Source organism: Onychomys torridus, chromosome 6 (genome assembly GCF_903995425.1).
Source record: "Onychomys torridus chromosome 6, mOncTor1.1, whole genome shotgun sequence".
Taxonomy (NCBI): domain Eukaryota; kingdom Metazoa; phylum Chordata; class Mammalia; order Rodentia; family Cricetidae; genus Onychomys; species Onychomys torridus.
The window spans coordinates 75,977,082-75,998,804 of NC_050448.1; the positions used below are offsets into that span (position 1 = coordinate 75,977,082).

The 21,723-nt window shown below is 49.8% G+C and overlaps 1 protein-coding gene across 2 annotated transcripts in view; it reads left to right on the forward strand.

Annotated features, from left to right (window-relative positions):
* The window catches only part of Igsf3 (immunoglobulin superfamily member 3), a 71,408-nt gene extending 57,949 nt beyond the window's left edge, over window positions 1–13,459 (forward strand). For both annotated transcript variants that reach the window (XM_036190046.1, XM_036190047.1), the window contains exons 8-11: window positions 1,611–2,021; window positions 5,687–6,094; window positions 8,564–9,037; window positions 10,525–13,459. In XM_036190046.1, coding sequence (XP_036045939.1) covers window positions 1,611–2,021; window positions 5,687–6,094; window positions 8,564–9,037; window positions 10,525–10,775 — 1,544 coding nt within the window. In that variant the 3' untranslated portion in view covers window positions 10,776–13,459. The remainder of the gene's footprint in view (window positions 1–1,610; window positions 2,022–5,686; window positions 6,095–8,563; window positions 9,038–10,524) is intronic.
* The last annotated feature ends 8,264 nt before the right edge of the window (window positions 13,460–21,723 follow it).

Genomic DNA, 21,723 nt, shown 5'->3' on the forward strand with positions numbered 1-21,723 from the left:
CATGGTGTTGGGTGTGGAACCCTGCCATGCCTCTTGCCAAGCTTTCATCTCCATCCTGAACATGTGTGTGTTCCCTGACACACAGAGGAGTGGTCTGTGGCCGTCAGAAGCTCTCCTTCTTTACACATGGGACTCAGCCCTTGAAGCCACTATTGAAACAGGCCAGCTAGCTGGCCAGAACCCCAGGGTCACAGCTAGGGGCCCAGTCCCACACTTGGACAGTTTCTGCACATTCCAGCTGCTGCACTTGAGCCTTAAGGAAATGGGCTGCCCAGCCTGGCCTGGAGATGGGCCTGGCCAGTCGGCAGGGGCCTTAGCTCTTTCCTCACCGTGGATCCTGTACCATACTCTGTTTTGCTCAGCTGACAAAGAGGTCCAGAATCAAGGTGTGAAGAGTGGAGTGTGGTGGACTCCTGCCTTGATTATCCGTTCACTAAGAGAATTGCCTTCTCCTTTCTTCTTTTTGTTGTGTTTTTCTGTTTTTAGTAGGAAGAAGTAGGTTGGTAGGGAAGAGCAGAGGCAAGTGTAACGATGTATAGGGTAAAACTCTCCAATTATCATCCTAAGATACATTTTACTAGAGTTTGGTTTCTCGGCACCTTAAAGGTGAACGTCTCCGTTATCAAGCAGGGATCTCTGGAGTTGGCCATCCCTATTATTATTATTATCTGGAGTGGGCCATCCCCGTTGCTTCTAGACTATGTTAGTAAGGGAAGCGAGGCTGGTACCGGCTCTGCTCCGTCCGTTGCTATCCTCTTCAAGATCTGCACCAACATCCCTTAACTGTCGGTTGCCACATCTCCAGTATCCTAGCAATCATCGAGGGAGGGCTTTCCGAAGCCAGGATACTGTGCTAGGCTCTAGGGTACAGAAGTAAGGGGTTCCACCAGCAGTTAGCACGGTGACACTGAGACTGTCCCACTCTCAGGGTGTCCTCAGTTTTTACAGCCCCAGTGGAACAGTGAGTGATGGAACATGTCAGCTGGCTGAATGGAGAAGCTTGATCTCTGTTCCTGGGAGCTGTGTGAGCATCTAGGGGAGGGGAGAGATGGAAAAGGGGGGGCGGGAACAGCCTGGGTACCAGAGAGCACCAAGGGAGGAAAAACCTTGCCTGGTGGGAGGGGAGACAGAAAGGGCGAAGAGATAAAGTGGAAGGAAGAGCCTGGCGGGAGGCGGCAAAACAGCAGGCCAGTGGCCAGAGCTCTGGGTAAAGCGTGTGGGGGGCGGGGGAGCGGTGCATGTGGACGGTGAGTCCTAGGAGATGAGTCAAGACAGGCAAGGGCCAAGTTCTGAGGGGGCTTTGTACTGGCCAGGTGAATCTTATTCTGTAGATTGTACAGGCACTTGGGAGCCATTAAACTTTTTAAGCAAGGTCAAGCTCTGGGCAGATTGGTGTCTTGGCTGGGCGTGGTCAGCAGTGCACGGAGAATGGACGGAGGGCCAGTAGATGGGTGGCTAACACTGGGTGAGGTCTTGAGGGATGTTCATTCATGGTGTATTTATTCCCTGCTGGACCGACCCAGTCTCTGAGCCTAGAAGTGAGCTTGGGAGGGGCCTCGTTTCCGGGACCGTCAGCCCTCTAAGCTGCCCTCCTCCTCTTCCCTTGGCAGTGACGAAGCTTCAGGTGAGCAAGTCGAAGAGAACCCTCACGCTGGTGGAAAACCGGCCAATTCAGCTGAACTGCTCGGTGAAGTCCCAGACCAGCCAGAACTCGCACTTCGCCGTGCTGTGGTACGTGCACAAGCCCTCGGACGCAGATGGCAAGCTCATCCTCAAAACCACGCACAGCTCAGCCTTTGAGTACGGAACCTATGCCGAGGAGGAGGGCCTGCGAGGCCGGCTGCAGTTCGAGCGGCACGCGTCGGGCGGCCTGTTCAGCCTCACTGTGCAGAGAGCTGAGGTCAGCGACAGTGGCAGCTACTACTGCCACGTGGAGGAGTGGTTGCTGAGCCCCAACTACGCCTGGTACAAGCTGGCTGAGGAGGTTTCAGGGCGCACTGAGGTCACCGTGAAGCAGCCAGGTAAGGTAGAGGGTGTGGCCACCATGGGCCTGTGTATTTACTGCAGAGACCCTAGGACTTGGGAGCACGTGCGCGCGCATGCGTGCGCGCGCGTGTACACACACACACACACACACACACACACACACACACACACACAGAGACACCCTGGGTGTGGTTGTAGATGCACAGACCGTCAATTCTGGTGCCTTGTACTAGACTTGCTCTTGTCCTGATGTTGAGTTGAGCATCCTCAACTCTCTTTCGGGAGCTCCTTCAGTGAGATACTGAGGCCAGCTGAGGTCTCCAGAATGTGGACAGGCAGGAGACATTCAGGATGACAGCTGATTTGCCCCTGCAAGCCTCAGTTCTGCTCTGGGTAGCCCTGGCTAGCTTTCCCCCTGTAACGCCAACCCCGGAACAGTTATTTCGTTCCTAATGTAGAAAGGCCCCTCAGACCTTCTCAGTCAGCCTGGCTTCTGAATTCCCCTTGTAGTGTGGCCTTCACTGCACTCTCCGCTGCCTTCCTCCATGTGTCCTGTGGGTATTGTCACCCTCTGTCCTTCCTCAAGGGCCAGGAGCACAGTCCTGTCTGCTTAAGTGGTCTCCTGTGCCTGTAATGAACCCCTCCTTCTACTTCTCCAGTTTCATCCCATCCCCAGATCTTCACTCGGCACCACTTCCAGGAAGTCTACCATGATCTCTCCCATATCCCTTGTCCGCACAGTATGGTAATTATCTGCATCTCTTCTGCAGTCCGTTATGAGCATGGTGTGGTCAGACCTGTGTCTTTGCCTTCAGCCACTGGCATGACATCCTTAGTAAGGACTGGCTGAAGAAGGAATTGGTGGTGACTTTCTTTGAACAACACAGGGCCTATGTACTACTATTTCAACATGGAACATGCTGGGCAAAGAGACTCATTTCTCCGTCTTCCTCTGAGAGGCATTCCTATTTCATTTTAACTTAAATAGCACCCGCCACTGGTTCCCCTTCCCGTCGCCTTCACAGTACATAGCACCCCCTGATATTCGGTCCCTTTACCTATTCATAGGTAGGTAATTATGAAGGGCGTTTCATGCTTATACCTCCAACCCACTTTTCAGCTACCTTATGCTGTTTATATATTCAAACACACACATACATGCATGTACATAGGCACATTAGTTGCCTGGGTCTCCACTAGATGAAGCTCCTTGGATTATCGGGGACTTTGTCTCTTCATCAGACTCCCAGCAAAGCAATGGGACCAGGGACAGATGGCCTGATGCATACTGGATGCAAAGACAACATTCCCGTCCTTTGGCAGAAGATGCCCTGTGTTCTGGGACCCATCTGGCACCTGGGGGCATGTTCCGCTCACTGTTCCACTGGTACATGGAGCAGGAAGTCCGTCTCTGAGGTGCTTTCTGTGGCCATCACCATGACCTGGTCCTGACTGGGCCCCGGGATGAACGTCTCAGTTACTCAAGCTGCACTTAGACTCACTGTGTAGTCCAGGCAGGCCTTGACCTTGAGATCTTACTGCCTCGGCCTCCCAGGTAGCCGAGGCTGCAGCCTGAGCTGCAGTGTGTCACTAGGGCCTTCTGAGAGCTGGCCGACAGCTGCTGTGAGGCCTGTGGGGCTCTCACTTGCTCTGCCTCTGCCTTCCACCCTATTCTTCCCCATGAGGATGATGTGAGTTTTCCTCCTGTGATCCCACCTCCCAAGGATAATGTTACTTCCCCCTCAGATCCCCACCTCCCAAGAATAATTATTTCGCCCCTCGGATCCCCACCTCCTAAGGATAATGTTACTTTTGCCCCTCTGATCCCCACCTCCCAAGAATAATTATTTCGCCCCTCGATCCCCACCTCCTAAGGTTTCTTCTCTCCTCTCCAGTCTTTTTCCTTTCCTCCTTTGATTTGATGCCGAGAAGGTCCTCTTGGGTCCTAAATATGTTGAAGGAGTTTCCCCATCTAAAGCTGCTGTCGAGCTAAGTGAGGCAATGGAAAGGGCCACGAGGATCCCCGTCAGCAAGCATAGTGACATCTCTTCTATGGCAAATCTTAGCACAGAAAACTCCCAGGATGCTGACTACAACAGCTTTTGCTTTTTCGGTTGATTCTATGCTTTGCATCTTTATCTCTTTTTTCTTTTTCTGCTCCTTGCCCCTCCCCTTTTTCCTGATGAGAAAGCACAGATTACTGAGCCTTTGCAGGCAGTGGGGACCCACAGCGGAAAGCATCCTAGCCTTGCAACTCAGATACAGTGCCAGCGTTAACATCATACATATATATATATTGGCCAAACTGTTTAAAAATAGAATCATTTTGGGTTTTTTTTTTTTTCCCTTTTATTTGCATCAGCAATCTTCTGTGCAGTACAAAACATTCACACAACACTGAAGTGCAGAGAGTGAGCATGTCAGGCTTCTTCTGTTTACAGGTCACTCGGGGATGCTGGTCCCCAGCTCCTTGGTGTGTGTACAATCATTGCTGTTAGCATCTTTTCGTGCAGAGAGGTTCATTCCGGTCCTTTGTGGAGCTGCAGGGATGCTACTTCTTCCATGTCGGGAAACCTTGTTGGTGGCTGTTGAACCTCCCGGCCTCATCAGTACCATCTTTCCTGTGCTGATGTCACATTGTTCTCTCCCAACCTTGAAAGAATCGATTCGGAGGCCCAGTGTCTATGCGTATTAAACTGGGTTTTCCTTGGCAGTTCCTTTATGGTTCTGGCTCTGCATAGTCCATTTATCATGTGGTCAGACTTAAAAATTTACTCCTCGCACAGGCCTGGTGGTATGGGCTTGTAATCCTAGGTTCTCAGACAGCTGAGGCAGGAGGATCCTTAGTTCAAGGCCTGCCAGGCTACCGAAGCTCAAGGCCAGCATGGGCAACGTAGTGAAACCTTGTCTCAAAACACAGTGTTCAAAGGGTTGGTGACTATCCTGCTCACTGTTCTGTTGCTGTGGAGAGACACCATGACTGGGGCAATTTATACAAGAAAGCCTTTGATTGGGGGCTTGTTTACAGTTTCAGAGGGTGAGTCCATGACCATCATGGTGGGGAGCACAGCAGCAGGCAGACAGGTGTGGTGCTGGAGCAGTAGCTGAGATCTCACATCTGATCCACAAACCCCAGGCAGAGAGAGAGAGAGAGGGTGGGAGAGGCTGGGAATGGTGTAGGCTTTTGAAACATCCAAGTCCACATCCAATGACACCCCTCCTCCAGCAAGGACACACCTCCTAATCCTTCTCAATTAGTTCTACCAACTGGGAACCAAACATTCAAATATATAAGACTGTAGGGGCCATTCTCATTCAAAGCCATGGCGATATTTCAGTAGTATAGTACATGCCTAGCATGTGCAGGACCCTGGGTTCAACTTCGAGTTTACCCCTGCTGGGAGAGGGGCTGTCTCTGCCCTTGCCTGCTCCTCCTCTTGCTAGCTACCTCTTCAGTCAACCACACACTTTGGAGTCTATGCAGTTAGTCTTTTATCGCTTGTTTGCCCTCCCCCAAACATCTAAAGCCCTTAGGGAAGGGCTCTGAACACATGGCCAGGGATTCAACACACTCAGGGTGCCATGTCTGAGAAATGTGTGAGACACTCTCCTGTGCTCCAAGGGCACCTGTCAACTGCTCTCCCAGGGTGCCATGCCCTGCTTGCCGTCATGCCACAGTGTCTCTTTCTTCCCCGTTCAGACAGCCGCCTGAAGCTCAGCCAAGCCCAGGGCAACCTGTCTATTCTGGAGACCCGGCAGATCCAGCTGGAGTGTGTGGTCCTGAACCGTACCAGCGTCACCTCCCAGCTCACGGTGGAATGGTTTGTATGGAAGCCCAACCACCCGGAGCGGGAAACAGTGGCCCACCTGAGCCGAGACGCCACCTTCCACTATGGTGAACAGGCAGCCAAAAACAACCTGAAGGGCCGGCTGCACTTAGAGAGCCCATCCTCCGGCGTGTACAGGCTCTTCATCCAGAATGTGGCGGTCCAGGACAGCGGGACCTACAGCTGCCGAGTGGAGGAGTGGCTGCCCAGCCCCAGTGGTGTGTGGTATAAACGGGCTGAGGACACAGCAGGGCAGACGGTCGTCACAGTCATGCGACCTGGTAAGGCCCCTAGCCTTCCGGGTTAAGAATACTTTGAATGTCCTGTCGCTGTGACCAGAGAAGCAACTTCAGGGAGGAAGGGTGGGTTTGATGGAGACAGCCCAGCATGGTGGGGTGTCGTGGAGGCAGCTGGCCACATTGCATCTGGTTAGGAAGCAGAGAAAAGTGAATGCTGCTGCTTAGCTGGCTTTCTCCCTTTCTGCCTTTGGGTCACCAGGACCCCAGCCTGGAGGGTGCTGCTGCCCACATTCAGGGTAGGTGGGTCTTCTCTTCTTGGTGATCCTCTCTGGAAATGCCCTCACAGACATGCTCTCCTAAGTGACATGCTTTCCTCAAAGATATGCATCTCCTAAGTGATTCCAAATACGGTCAAAAATAAAGGTTAACTACTATGATCCTGGATAAAATTAGTTTAGTTAAGACATGATTTTCAGGGGCTAGAGAGATGGCTCAATGGTTAGGAGCACTGGCTGCTCTTCCAGAGGACCTGAGTTCAATTCCCAGCACCCACATGGCAGCTCACAACTGTCTGTAACTCCAGTTCCAGGGGACCCAACACCTTACACAAACAGTGCACATAAAATAAAAAATAAATAAATCCTTTTATTAAAAAAAGGAAGAAATTATTTGCAGTTAAGCATATGAACATTTATATTGTACATTTGTATTCTAAGTTCTCTCAATTTGTATTTCCTATAAATGGGAAATTGCACATCAGGCTTTCTCCTCAGGTGATTAGATTTCTTAATTAGAATAAAAGCCAGCAGTTAATTATTCTAGGTCATAAGAATATTTTCCTTTTAAAGCATACATTCAGATGGGAACAGGTGGTTAATATGACGGAAACCTTAAAACAGTAGCCATGTGTTCAGAAGTCATGCTGGTGGGTTTACCGCAGGGAAGAATAGTTCTTCAAGCAGGACGCAGCAAGTACCTCTAGCCTCCACTCCTCTCCCAATCATTTTATTGACACTAGTGACTTTTCTGTGTGGCTCTTTGTTCCTCTTGTCTCTATTGCCATTTCTAAAGTGCTTAAACGCATATAATTACTGGGTGCAATTATTGTTACATTTAACACATAATTAAGGCTAAGATGTGCAGAGTCCCCGAGCCTCCTGCAGCGTCACGCACCACTGAGCCTGAGCAGAGCAAGGAGTCAACCATCCCTAAGGACCTGGCACAGAATTGAACTTGTGACCTGTCAGTGTGAACACCTGGCCTTGTGTCTTCGGGGCGTCTTGATGTTCACTCTCGTGGTCCTTGTTCCATTGCAAGTTCTTCCCCTTGAGGTGCCACATCTAATGTGAGCTGATGTTAGAGACACAGCTGTCTTGTGCTCCAGTCTGTCTCAGGAGAGAGCCGTGGATTGACTTCACCGTGCTTGGCCGTGCTGGAGGAGAAATCTCCCTCCTTTGAGTTTTCATTTTCACGGACATAGCTGGTTGTTTTGCTGCTGGTGGTGTGTGAAACCTTTCCTGGAGGCTGGTGCTTGTCTTTCCCTGGAAGTAAAGAGTAGAGAATGGCCACTGAGCGCACTTCCCCCAGCTCCCACCCCGCAGATCACTGGGGAAGCCCCCCGTGGAGTGGGAGGAGACAGGCACTTGGGGAGCTCCAGCTCAGTCCCTGCCAGTTAGATTGATGTGTAGTCTTCCTCAGACCCCCAGTGGGAGACTTGTCTAACAAGGGAAATGAAGCCTGGAGGAGATTTCTGCACAGCTGATGAGAGCAGATGGAGTGGCCCAAGTTTCCATCCTGCCGCACTGTGTGGTCCTGTGTGGCCCTGAAACCTGAGACCCTGTACACAGTCTAGATCCCCTCCATCCTCCCTCCCTCCCTTCCACCCTCCCTCTCCCTGGTTTATCGATGCATTTATTTAATTAATTTACTTGTGGGGGTAGTGAGACAAGATCTCACTATGTAGCCCTGGCTGTCCTGGAATTCTCAGACCAGGCTGGCCTTGAACTTCCAGAGATCTGCTTGTCATTGCCTCCCAAGTGCTGGGATTAAAGATGTGTGCCACCATGCCCTACAAGAAAAAAAATTTAGATTTTTAAATTTTATTTTATGTGGAGGTTTTTGTCTGTGTGTGTGTGTGTGTGTGTGTGTGTGTGTGTGTGTGTGTATGAATCACATGTATGCCTGGTACCCACAGAGGTCAGCAGAATGTTTTGGATCTCCTGGAACTGGAGTTAATTAAGGATGGTTGTACTATGTAGCCGCTGGAAATTGGACCCCAGTCCTCTGCAAGAGCGTCAAGTGTTCTTAACCATGGAGCCAGCTCTCCAGTACCCTCCCTTTCTCTTTCAAACCCTTGGCAACTGGCTTATTGACCTGGGTTCTGGGGCCGCTTGAACTCAGGTCTGTGTGGCGAGCTCCTTTACCTTCTGAGGCACCTTTCTGGTCTGTTCTGTTTGTTTTAGGGAAATGAGTCAGCCTTTTCTCCCTTCTCTGTTCCTTGTCCCTCCCCAGATGCCGCCCTGCAGGTGGACACAGTGGTCCCCAATGCCACAGTATCCGAGAAGGCAGCTTTCCAACTGGACTGCAGCATCCTGTCTCGATCAAGCCAAGATTCCCGCTTTGCTGTGGCCTGGTATTCCCTAAGGACTAAAGGTGGAGGGAAAAGAGGCAGCCTTGGCATTGAACAAGAGGAGGAGGAGGAGGTATCGGAAGATGAGGGCAGTGAAGATCCAACAGAGAGGATGGTCCTGCTGAGCGTGGGACCTGATGCCGTCTTTGGCCCCGAAGGTAGCCCTTGGGAGGGCAGGCTGCGGTTCCAGAGACTCTCGCCCCTGCTGTACCGGCTCACGGTGCTTGAGGCGAACCCCCACGACACAGGCAATTACTCCTGCCATGTGGAGGAGTGGCTGCCCAGCCCTCAGAAGGAATGGTACCGGTTAACAGAGGAGGAGTCGGCCCCCATTGGCATCCGGGTTCTGGACACAAGTGAGTTTCCCCAGTTACAGAAGAGGGGTGTGACTGTTGTCCCTGCAGAGTCTAGAAAGTAAATTCAGAGCTTGGTTGTGGGTTAAGCATTTTTCCTAAATGCAGTGGGCATCTACTAGTAGGGTTTGAGATATAGTATTGGACATACTACCCCACATAGCTGACCCTCAGGTTACCCATGCACCACCACCACCACCAACAACAACAACAGAACCAGGCTAGGAGTTAAAGTGATGAGATACCATATGGCTTTTATGATCAAGCTGGCCTCTACCTGAGTCTGTTTCAGTAAGAGCTCATTGGGTGAGTGTCTTGCTTAGTGTTTCTTTGTTACACATTAGAACACCATGTAGGTCTGCTGTGACTTAGCAAGTGTTTCCAAATTCACAGGAGCAGGGAAAGAAGCAAAGCCCCTCAGTCATGCTTCACCTCTTGTTTCTGGGTCACTCTTATTTTGGAGGATGACTTTGGGGTGGGTATAGTAACTGCCTGGTCACTGGGACCAGCCTAGACAGAGCCGGGGAGTTTGGAGATACACAACAGCAGCCTGTTACCTTAGAATGGCCTAGAACATGGTTTCCTTCCAGTTGGGGCCTTTACCCTGAACACAGACTAGAGGAAATCCTCTTTTGATTGCCCATCTATCAAAACATAGAGTCGATTGGGCTGAACATGGTATTTGTTCTAGTAGAATTGGCTTCGAATCCAGAAACGGAAGAAATCTCCGTTTTTCAACCTCTTCAACCAGTTAGCTCTACCCCATCGTCTTGATTTGAGGTTCAGGTGCTCAAAACTCTCTGCCCATATCACCTCCTGTTCATATCATGTTAAGTGACATTGAAATTATTATGGGTTGAAAGTGGCTGACCATCAGTAATTTGATATAAATTTGCCAACTATAAGTATATGCTGACTTTTCTTAATAATTCCGATGGTGTTCAACCGTATGATGGAAGCAGGCCGGGTTCCTGCCAAGGGCTAATAATCACCTGGTGTCAAGGGCTCCCGGCTCTAAGTCCACCCTGTGCAGCCAGACACCCGTCACCGTCCATGGCTCACAGTGGTATGTGAGTTGATCATGTTAAGCAAGTGCCTTTTCTTGTACAGCTGCTCCCTGAAGCAGGCAGGAAGGGAATGTGCTAGAATTTTCCGGCATAGAAGTCTACAGTAGACCTAGGCACAGAAGGACATGTTAGATACCCTCTTACAACAAAGGGAGGTAAGAATGGATGGGAGTCAGCTAGCTGCTCCCCCACCCTAGACACCCACGGTCAGTAAGCTCGAGCGTGTGACTTTCCCAGCAGAGGTGTGGATCTCAGAGGAAATGGAGGCACGAGTGCTCAGGGTGTTGTGAGAAAACGAAGAGGGGAAAGTCTCCCAGTCCCTGGTGGCGGTGGGAAGGGCTAGGGGAGTGTTTGGGGAGGTCTCGGGAGCAGACCCCCGTGGTCCAGCCTCACCCTCACGGTTGGTCCCTTGCTGCCTTCCAGGTTCCACCCTGCAGTCGCTCATCTGCTCCAACGACGCCCTCTTCTACTTCGTCTTCTTCTACCCTTTCCCCATCTTCGGCATCCTCATCATCACCATCCTGCTGGTGCGCTTCAAGAGCCGGAACTCCAGCAAGAACTCGGAGGGGAAGAACGGGGTGCCCCTGCTGTGGATCAAGGAGCCGCACCTCAACTACTCCCCGACGTGCCTGGAGCCCCCTGTGCTCAGCATCCATCCAGGAGCCATAGACTAAGGAGGGTAGCGCCCCGCAGACTTGCCCATGGCAGGGTCGGGTCAGGGGAGCCCTGGGGGCTTTTCCTCATTGCTTCGTGCTCTGTGATTGGACAGGCCACAGCACCCGAACTCTGCAGTTTCTCTGCAGGAACCAGTCAGACCTGGAACGCGTTGGAAGATCCCAGTCATGGAGATGACTGCCTCCGGGTGGCAGTCCTGGTTAGCTCTTTGCACCCAGGTGTTGTGATCCTGACATGATCCCAAGGTCCCAGGTTTCTAGTGTTTGGTTTGGGTAACGTAGTGCGTAGCTCCAGGGGCCGCATCTACTCACCAGTCTGTCTAGTGTTTTCCGACCGGTGCTACGGGGTTTCCTGTTCTGTGTAACGTACTCTTTTAAGCCCCTTTGGTCCTCTCTGTGTGGATCTCATAATGCCGTGGAAGATTTTCTCCCACAACCGAAAAGCAAGAGGAAGAAGACTTTATAGTAACAAGAACTCTCTTCCAAGACGTGTTTTTTTGTTTTTGCACATTTGAAAATGCCACCCGTGGATCAAAATACACCCAAACATTTTTTTTTTTTTTTTACTTTCTTAGCAAGACTTGAAAAATACTTGTAGCGTGGGCCCAATTTGTATCTTATCTTTTCCCTCAGCTGGAGTTGTTGGAACCACTTTATAGTCAAGATGAAAGCATTGAATTTTGCTTCAAAGAACTGCACATGTGCAGAAGAAGCCCTGCGGAACCCATTAGGATTAGATGGTATCCAGCCAGCCGGTCTACCAGGGAAACAAAAGGGGACCCTGTCCTTGCCAAAAAAATGCAAAAAAGCAAGCCAACCTGGAGGCCAGGTTGAGGGCTCCAGAGGGCGCCCGGTTTCTGAGGGTTGCCCTGAACGTACCTACCTTTGTAGTGACCAAAGCCAGTGATTAGGGGTGGGGAAAGAAGCTGCTTGTTGTCTTGATGATGGCAAGCTCAGTCCCTTGATCAATACCCCTGAGCAGGGAGCTTTTATCTGCAGGTGTTTTGCCAAATTTCAAGGGGACATGTCCAGTGAACCTGGAAGGGGCTGCCCTAAGTGGAGCACTGTGGCCCAGTGGAAGGTGCTGAGCTATCAGACTGAGTTTGGGAGAGTGGAGGGTGGGGTGGGGTGTAGACCCTGATGTTGGAGAGGCTGGAGGAATTCCTTCCACCGGGTGATGAGATCTTCCTTATCCATCACTGCTCTCTCCCCAATCTCACCGCTGTGGGGATATTGTCCTCGGAGAGGACCAGGTGTAGCCCTTTGTGATCCGTGATGTCCCCCAGTCTCGGCAGACTGTGGAGCTGCGGGTGTTGAGTCAGGGGTTGTCCATTTGTTGGAGTGTGTGTGAGTGAGTGTGAGTGCATGCGTGTGTGTGTGTGTGTGTGTGTGTGTGTGTGTGTGTGTGTGTCTGGTTGTACTAGTGGCCCACAAATTCGAAATCCACTGCCTCCGCTGTTGTTAGGCCAGATGCTTCGCTGCCGTAGAGCCCCATCAATTGCAAATCCTCCCTTTTGCCTTTCACTCGCTCTGAAGATCTCGTGAAGCCCCTCTCTTCCCCCATCCTTACCAGCCGTACCTTCCCTTGGGAATCCCAAGATATAGCCCCTTGGAAAAAGCCGCCCAAGACTGCGGAAGTAAATCTAATGGGAATAAATGGTCAGCATAACACGGAGGCTGTGGGATTTCCAGGCCACTGAGCCGTGTGGTTACAGGTCCTTTCAAGGGGTCCACTGGGTGCAGGCCACATTCCGGGTGGCAGAGGAGGACAAGGGAGGCAAGATAAACCTTCCTCTTTCCCCTTGATCCTCTGGGGAGTTTCCAGGCACAGCCACCCTAATCCCTCAGGTGCCTACCCTGCTGATTCTCTGTGCTGCACCAACACTTAGGGACCAAATTGGCTCCATCACAAAGAAAGAATGGCGTTTCTTCTGCTCCTTCACTCCATGGGTGTGGGCTCTCGGTGGGTAATGCTGACTCCTGGTTTTTAGGCTGAGTCAACGAGGAAAGGTTGACTCTGCCTCTGAATGGAGAGACGCCAGAGGGCTGGCCTGGATTAAGATTTCAGATCAGTTCTGTAGCAGCGGGACACTGACGCTGTTGCAGGGCGTTTGCCAGGAGGAAAGAATCTGAAGTCAGTATTTTAACAACTTCTTTGTGTGTGTATGTCTTGCAGGGCTGGGGGATGCAGTCAAACGTTGAACTCTGAGCTTTTTGTGGAAAAAACAAAAAACAAAAAACAAACAAAAAACAAAAACCCAGGGCCTCTCTGTGGCTGGTTCTATAGACATGTGTTGTCAGGGGAATGGTGATGGTGCCCTCCAGTGGCTGGAAGACCTCACTGCACATTGTGTGCTGGGGCTTTGGTCTTCTAAATTCAGAGAGAAAAGGACTCAAGAGACTCCTGACACCTGTCCACTCCACTGTGCTAGGCATGTCCCAGGACACTATACGACCACACCCTCCCTCACCAGGGTGTTTCTGTAGCAAGTTTTCATATTCGTTTCAAACCATGGTTTCTCTGCGTTCACTGTTGAAGAGAGACGGCGTGAGAAGACTGTCGTGCATGAACTAGAGAGCTCTTGGTCTGTTTCGCTTTTTTAAAAGGAGAAACTGTTTGTAAGCCACTGCACTAAGACATTTTATATACACTGCAGAGACTGTAGTAAATTACGTTGACAATACGCTGTTTACATTTTCTGGAGTCTGATGCCCTCCTGCCCCTCACTGAACCAGCCACCTCCGGCTGTGGGACTGTGCTCGGTGGGTGGCCTGGAGTTCCACCCTTGGCACTGAGGTACCAGGTTCGAGTTTTACAAGCTGTAGCTTTTCTATGCATGCCCTCGCCCAGCCTAAATTATGTTTTTGTACAAATGATAAAAAAAAAAAAAATCTTTCTCAAGACACTTTCGCCACATGCTGAAATGTATTGCAACTCTACACCTACCCCATTAAGACTGCTGCCCTAGACACAGAGCAGCCCAGGGGCCCGCAAGGCAGACTGAGAAGTTGATACTGTTAGGGGTTATGTGACTGGTTTTTCTTTGGTGGGCAATTTAGGGTAAAAAGACACCGGAAGAAAAGAAGCTGCTGGCCTAGGGCCTCTGCCGCCGACCCCACCGCCCCTTCTCAAGCCCCGTCAGTGTTCATGAGTGGACGTGGTCAGCAGGCGTTTTCCCGGATAGACATAAGGCTAGGAGCTGGCCAGTCCCAGGCAGTGGGACTGAGCACCGGTTACTGCTGTGAGTGGTTGACAGAGAAGTACTGGGATAATGTAGGCCCCAGAGGTGCCCACACTTTGTTGGGTCTTTACGATTCCTAGAAGGTGCAAAGGAGGGGACAGAAAAGCAGAGGGGGTGTGCTCCTCCCCTCCCTTCCGTCTCCCGTTTTCAGCCCGCCGTCCCGAGGCTCCGCCATGTGCTCCTTATCACCTCCTTGCAGCTGCCAGCTTGGCCACAGCCAAAACTGCCGCTCCTTATCCCTTAGGTGCCCACAACGATTCCATGTTAAGTCTTACGCATTCTTTTTGCTTATGAGGTGAAAATGTGGCTTTATTTCTTAGGTACCCACAAATGGCTCCCTATTAAATCTTACCCATTATTTTTGCATGATCCTCCCCCTCCCCCACCAATGCCCTCTTCCTACCAGGAACTAAATTTTAAAAAGGGGAGTATTCTAGAGTAAGATTACCCCTATTAAGCCCTGGGGTTAAAAAGAACATGTACCTCCCCGTGAGGCATGTGATGAGAATGACCATCTTTGTGTTTGGGCTTAGAGGCTGTCTTGTCACTATGTCCCAGATTTCTACACTGTAATTCCAAGTGCTTGGCAAGAGTAAAGCCCAGAGCAACAGAGAGTGGCATGCCTGGGCCAAAGCCTGGGCCAAGCCTCTTGGGCTGTCTCTTCTTACGTTCTAATCCACAATTTCCCACAGTGACAAGGAGGAAAAACTGGACCACAAAACGCCAGTCACAGGATGAACACCCATCAGGCAATCCCTTTAAAGAGAAGTAGAGACAGTTCTCAGCATGTGAAGGGAGCTGCTTGGCTCTCTGCCAAATGCACTGTGGGGCATCCTAAGCCACTTTTGATTCATGAAGTCTGCTGTGTAGTGCCTCTTGGTACATCTAGAGAATCTTGATAGAAACACGGCCGTTCTCTTAATGAAAGGCCTGGCACTGGTCACTGGTCAGAGTACAATCAAGGGTCTAACAAGTCCACCCTCACCCAGTACATGGAGACCATGACCTAAGGCACTTCCCCAGCACCCGGTGATAGGGCTGTCCATTCTGCAACTCGCCTCTGCCTGTACTGACAACCCTTGCAGCTCAGTCTCAAAGCCCCATTTCATTCATCTCTGTCCGTTCCTGTGTGGGCAGGGCAAAGAGGAGGCTTTGGACTCGGGCCCTCACTGTGTCTCAGGTAAGCTGTTTAGCCTCTCCAAGCCAGTTTCCTCGCAGTAAAGATAGAAGCAGCAAGCCTTTGAAAACCAGCCAGGGGATATGCTCACACACAACATACTCATCGTTCCTACCCAGCTCCAAGACAGACTTCCGACAGCTGCCTGGTGCATGAAGTCTGACCTCTCCTGCCTTTCCCGGGTGGGACATTCTGACTGACTGTCAAGGGTGGAGAAGAGAATGTCTTTTCTCATTTTCTGGGCCACACCTTGCACCTGCCTGGTTCCCAGGACCTACAAGTGATAGAAAGTAGATTTCATGGGGTGGGGATTCTGTCCCAGGAATTCAGTGACAGACCTTTAAGATTTTATGGCTGGCTTGAGACAGATGAATTCCTGTTCGTGTGCCTGTGTGACTGGGTCCCCGCCTGAGGGTGAAGGAGATGGCGGCAAGAAGCATGCTTCGTGTTCACAACTGGCAGCATGCTTTGGTGTCTTATTTGGTCAGCAGAGTCCTGCTCACAGGACATCCCCTCCTTCAGCTGCACAGGGCCAAGTTTGATGCTTGTCTTTGCAAGAACAAGGACAGCCAGGAAGGAGGATCTGGAAGTACAGGTCTGAGAACAGTAATTTGACCTGGGATCTGTAGGGTTGAAAGAGTCCAAGCCCGTGAAAACAAAGTTAACAGACTGGCTCAGGCTGGGGTGCACAGGGGGTCAGGGGATTGCTCCCAAGGGAGAGAATGGAGATGTCGTCTGTTGACAGTGCTTTCCTGCCCTGGGTTCTATGGGGTCACCGAGAAATCAGTCTGTAACCCCATCACTTGGGAGATGGAGACAGAGGGTCAGGAATTCAAGGATACCCTTTACAACATGTCAAGTTCTAGGCTAGCATGAGCTACAAAACACCCTGTCTGTAAACAAAGAACAGGGAGCTACAGAGATAGCTCTAAGGATAAGAGTACTTGCTGCTGTTACAGAGAACCAGATTCAATTCCTTATACCTACATGGTGGCTCACAAGGGTTTATGATTCTACTTCGGGGGATCTGGTGCCCTCTTCTGGCCTTCTTGGGTTACTGCATGCGTGTGGTGTTCATGTACTCACATAAACACACAAACGCATAGATTTGAAAGTAAATAATGGAATCCACACCCAACAATGGGACAATGGAAGAGAGAAGCCAAGGCTACTGGTAGACCTTGGGAGATTCAGGAAAAGAGCTTGTGTGAGGCACTCCAAGGAACCCCCACATTCTAGCAGTTGTCTCAAAGGGTCCCTTCTAATATTTGAGGAGAAAATGGGAGGGAGGTTATCTTGTGTGGGCTGAGTAATGGGGAAGAGGAAGTGCACCTCTTGGTGGGATGACACACTTTGGCCTATCATAGTGTCACTTTAAGGCCAATTCCATAGGGCACAGCTCTGGGAGTGACAGTCCCAGCCTGACCCTCCATTTCTGGTTGTCCTCATTATGTCTATACGGCTGTAGGGGAGAGCCTCACAGGACAGTAGGAGGAGCGATGGGCTATGTGCATATGCTGTGCCTACGATTTAAAACTAAATCTGTCAGGACTCCCAAAGATCGACTTGGGAGTGGGGGTCACCAGACCTCTGTATTTATTCCTCTTCCTAATGTGACCACATTGAATGAGTTTCCCTTTGCTTTTCACTATTTTCCCTCTCCTCCGTTCCCTCCCTTCCTCTCTTCTCCCCTCCCCTTTCCTTCCCTTCTTTCTGCCTTCTTCATTGTCATATTGGGATGAGTGCCTGAAGTCCTGTTTTCTGGAACTTCTAGAACCCAGGCTAGAAAAAGCTCCTGAAATGGTGTCTCCTTGACTTCCTGAATCCATTCAGAGGTCATTTCAGCCCGCAAACCTGTGTGTAGGATCTGTTCTGCATAGCTGTAAAAGAAGAGTGCTTGGGCCCCTTTGGGGTGAGCCCTCTGGGAGCCTAGCCTGCCTCCCCAGAAACCCGAAAAAACAAAGTAGTGAACAGTCTTAACTCTGTAGTTAGACCCAACATAACACGTGGTGGAGGGGGGAGGGAATGGTAAGACTTCACAAACACAAAAGGCAATATTGCACTCTAGGGAGTGATTTTCCTTGGAGTTTAAGCCTACTCCTCGGATGGACTGGGAGTCATCTGGGACACACCTCTGGGTAAGTCTATCAGTGCGTTTCCTGAGAGATTTAGCAGAGAAGATCCACCCTGAGTGTGGGTAGCACTGTCCCGTGGGGTGTGCTATCAGACTGAATAAAGAAGAAAAAAGGAAGACAGCTGAGTACCAATATTTATCTTTCCCTCCCTCATTGTGTGTGGACTCAAGGACATCAACATGTTCGTGCAGCCACAGCTAGAGCATAGCATGTCTTACCAGGCACTAGGTTGCCTCTCACGAAGGATCTACTCGGGCTTGCAAGTCCCATGTCTGGCCTTTTTCACGAGTTTTGGAAACTCTTGAAGATGGACAGTCAGGCAAGGCCACCGGTGGTGGCACACGCCTTTAATCCCAGGTCTCAGGAGGCAGAGAAAGGCAGATCTCTGTGAGTTCGAGGCCAGCCTGGTCTACAGAGCAAGTTCCAGGACAGGCTCCAAAGCTACAGAGAAAAACAAAACAAACAAAAAATGGACAGTCAGTGAAGTGGAAAGTTCTGGGGGTTTTGAATGGAGTAAACTTATAGTATGGAAAATGGCCTGTGATAACTGTGCTTTCAGTTTTGAACAAATGAGTCTATTAAGTACTTAGGAGAAAAGTAAATGAACGGATCATAAGTAGCAGAGAGGTAGCAAGACATCATCAAAACCATTTACAACACTCAGCATAGCGACTGGAGTAGCCTGAGGTAACGTCACCAGTCAGGGTTCACCAACATCCAGCAGAAATCCACTGGGGAAGCTGAGGCAGTCAATGGGAGTTCTTGGTGGAGCTTTCTTTCCATGGATGGCTCGAAGCTTCCTGTTCCCACAGCAGGCTCTTTTTTTATATTACGGAATAAGCAATAGTAACCTCTGTTGGCAAAGGGTTCCTTTCTAGCTGTTCTCAAGGACAATGTTTTGTTTTTGTTTTTTTTTTTAATACCCTTAGCTGTTTTTCTTTCTCCCCATTACACAGCCAGGGGCCAGCCTGACCTGGAATAGGGTGGGTTTTTTTGGAAGAGACAAAGGATCCCCTTCCCACCCCGCCCCCCACATTTTATCATCGGGCTTAAGGAGCGCATGTTGATTTATCGATATAATATGTATTATGAAGTGTGTGTTGTTTTGATAATTCTGTCACTGAGAATGGTCTGTCGAGAGGAACAGGGGTCCCAGAAATAGCACTGGAACAAAATGAGGAGAAGCTTGGACTGGCAACGGAGGAAGTGAGAAATGTCTGGCTTTGTTGAGAAGGCAGAGCTGGCATGGGTTGGCACCGGCTGACTTCAGTGACACGTGGACAGGACCAAGCAGGAGCTTAAGAGCTGAGGGCTTTGGTTCGCATGCCACCTGTTCCTGATCATCAAAGAAGCTTTTCTCTGCAGCAGACAGACACCATCGCAGAAAACCACAACTGGTCAAAATACAGAGAACAGCTGGTCACCAGGTGCCCCGCCCCAATGGAAACATCTATAACACAACTCCTGCACCCAAGGCTCAGGGAAGAGGGGTGCAAAGACTGTAAGGTCCATCCGGAGGAGAGGGGAGTGTGCCTTGCAATTGTGTCTCCTGGAGACGACGGGGAAGCTATTCTCAGGATACTAACCCGAGGACTGCTAAAACAAGCCCCAAGCAATGATAACACCAGTAAAGCAGGCTGACCTAATGTGGCAAGGGGAAATCCTGGGGGACCCCACCCGGGACCGGTGACTAACAACTGCTGAGAGGAAGAACTAGTCTTCCCCACTGATGAGACCCCTGATTAGTTATCCAATACCATGTGGCCAGCCCCGAAATCCAGTACATACAAGCAACGGTAAACACATTCAGAGGTTGGATTTATAGCTTTATGCATGCATGTGTGTGTGAATATATAATATACATACATAATAAGGAAAATGGGGCCACAGATTTGAGAGGACCTAGGAAGGGGACATGGGAAGGGCCAACGAGAGGAAAAGGAAGGCATAATGATGTGAGTATTTTAATTTTTTACAAATAAAAGACAGGAGAGATGGCTCGGTGTTTAAGAGCACTGGCTGTTCTTCTAGAGGACCCAGGTTCAATTCTCAGTGCCCATGTGGCAGCTCATAACTGTCTGTATCTCCAGTTCCAGGAGATCTGACACCCTCACACAGACATACATGCAGGCAAAACACCAATGGACATTTTAAAAAAAAGACAGTAGGAGTCCAAATGATACCTTATACAACATACAAATCTGTTGCACAAGTGTTTTACATTTTTACTATTAAAATATGCTAATCGTATTCTTTGAAATGTCTTATAAAAATAAGCAAAAACAACAACAACAACAAGCCAGAAACAAAACAAAAACAGCTAACCTGACCTTGACAAAAAGTGTTAGCAGCTTTGTTATCTACCATTTATGCAGACCTGCCTGTTCTGCTGTGGCTGTGGTTGAGCCTGAGTTGACCAGTTGTCTCCCCGTCTAGAAAGTGAGTCCCATGGACTCAGGCACTGGTTCCTCTTTCAAAAGTTGGTTCTCATTGACTTGCTGTAGTGTCTGTCTTTCACACGACAGAGTGTTCAGTGGGGGCAGTAGAGGATAAAATTTGTCAGTTGTCTGTCCATCTGGTTAGTTCACATCCTCCCAGGACACATGTCTGCACAATTCGCTACAGTCACATTCAGAGAGTCTTGTGTTTTCCTTGAGACATAGTAAAATCAAATCAGAACTGTCACAGGGTAAAGGAAATAATGCTTTATAGCAACATAATATTATTGCACACTTTGTATAGACACCATTTTCTTTCTTAAATTTACTTTATTGTGTGTGTACAGGTATGTTACCTGATTGTATTTTATCTTTTTACTTTCAAAATGTGCTAATCTTATTCTTTGAAATGTCTTATACAATGTGGACTATCTTTTTACTCAAGTGGATATACGCAATGCCTGGAGTCAATGGAGATCAGAAGAGGGCATCAGATCCCCTGGAACTGGAGTCACAGAGGGTTGTGAGCTGCTTTGTGGGTGCTGGGAACCAAGCCTGGGGTCCTCTGGAAGAACAGCAGTGCTCTTAAGTACTGACCCATCTCCAGAGTCCCCCCTTCCGTTCCTTTTCCTTCCTTCCCTCCCCCACCCTTTCTCTCAAAGTCAGCCATCTTGTCCAGGCTGGCTTTAAACTTTTGATCCTAAGCAATCCTTCTGTCTCAGCCTCCCAAGGAGCCGAGACTCTAAATGCTCACCATGGCACCTGGGTATAACACCAGTTTTATTGGGTAAAGAGAACAAGCTCAGGCAGGTTAAGTACCTCATCCAAGTTCACACAACACATAAATGGCACAGTATCTTCAACCTATCTGTGTGTAGCTTTTCCCTCTGCGTTCCTGGATGGGAGTGGCGGGGAGCAGTCATAAGACCCAATGAACTATCACAACTTACAGGGCTTATGAAATGCAGGAAGTCACGAGATTTTTAAGGTCCTTCCCCAAGATTATAAAAGCAGAAAGTGATTTCTGGGAGAGAGCGGATGCTTTAGTGGAGTCACCTGTCACTTGCCTGAGGTGTGGACAGTGTCCTCTAATAGTATGAGGTAGGCATTTCTTCCCCCAAAGTCAAGCATACATGGGGGTAAGAGTGGAGATGGTTCACCCAAGTCAGGGCTCTTTCACCACCAGCCAGGTGTGGCCAGAGGAAAGGCAAGAGCCACAGAGTTGGCCTGGAGTCCATCAGACCCAGGTCCAGCACCAGTGGCAGGCACAGTGGGCTAGGCTAAGCAACATAAGTGGTCCTACCAAGATCAGTAGTGCTGAAGAGAGGCATAGTAGCTAGCCCTCCAAGAGCAATGAATGGTACTGGGCCCAGGAAGCAGGATTCATCACGGGCAAAGACTGTAGATGCAGAAGGCTAGATGGTAGTAGTGCCTTTCGCTCATAGTTCTTGCGATGAACCAATTGGCAGAAGTAGTGGGACCTTTGCATGTTTCCCAGACCTTGCTAACACTTCCTTCTTAGTATTTCTCTAGCCATGCCAGTCAGTCCATCAGGAGCTTGCTCGGCAGACCAGCAGTCTTCTGTGATCCTGTCCACGCTCCAAGAAAGTGTTCCGTTGCATAACACTAACACTTGAGTGTGCTGCAGATTTGGAAAGCATCTGAAAGAACAGCAAAAACAGGAGCCAAGAGTTTGAACAAAGGCATCCTACATGAGTGGGAAGAGGCAGTCTCAAAACCCGTACATTAAGGCAAAAATCCCAATGTCAAGGGTGAGTTAACCTCGCTACAAGTTTTAGCCATGAAGGCCCCCTGAAGTTCCATACACCATGAAAGTTATTGCCACAGTTACTGCCTTTATGCTAGAATGACCATTGAAGACATCACATGCTTTGGTTGCAAGAAGTCAGGGGACTCTGCTGATAGCTCCGCATCTGTATTAAGAGGAGGTGCTAG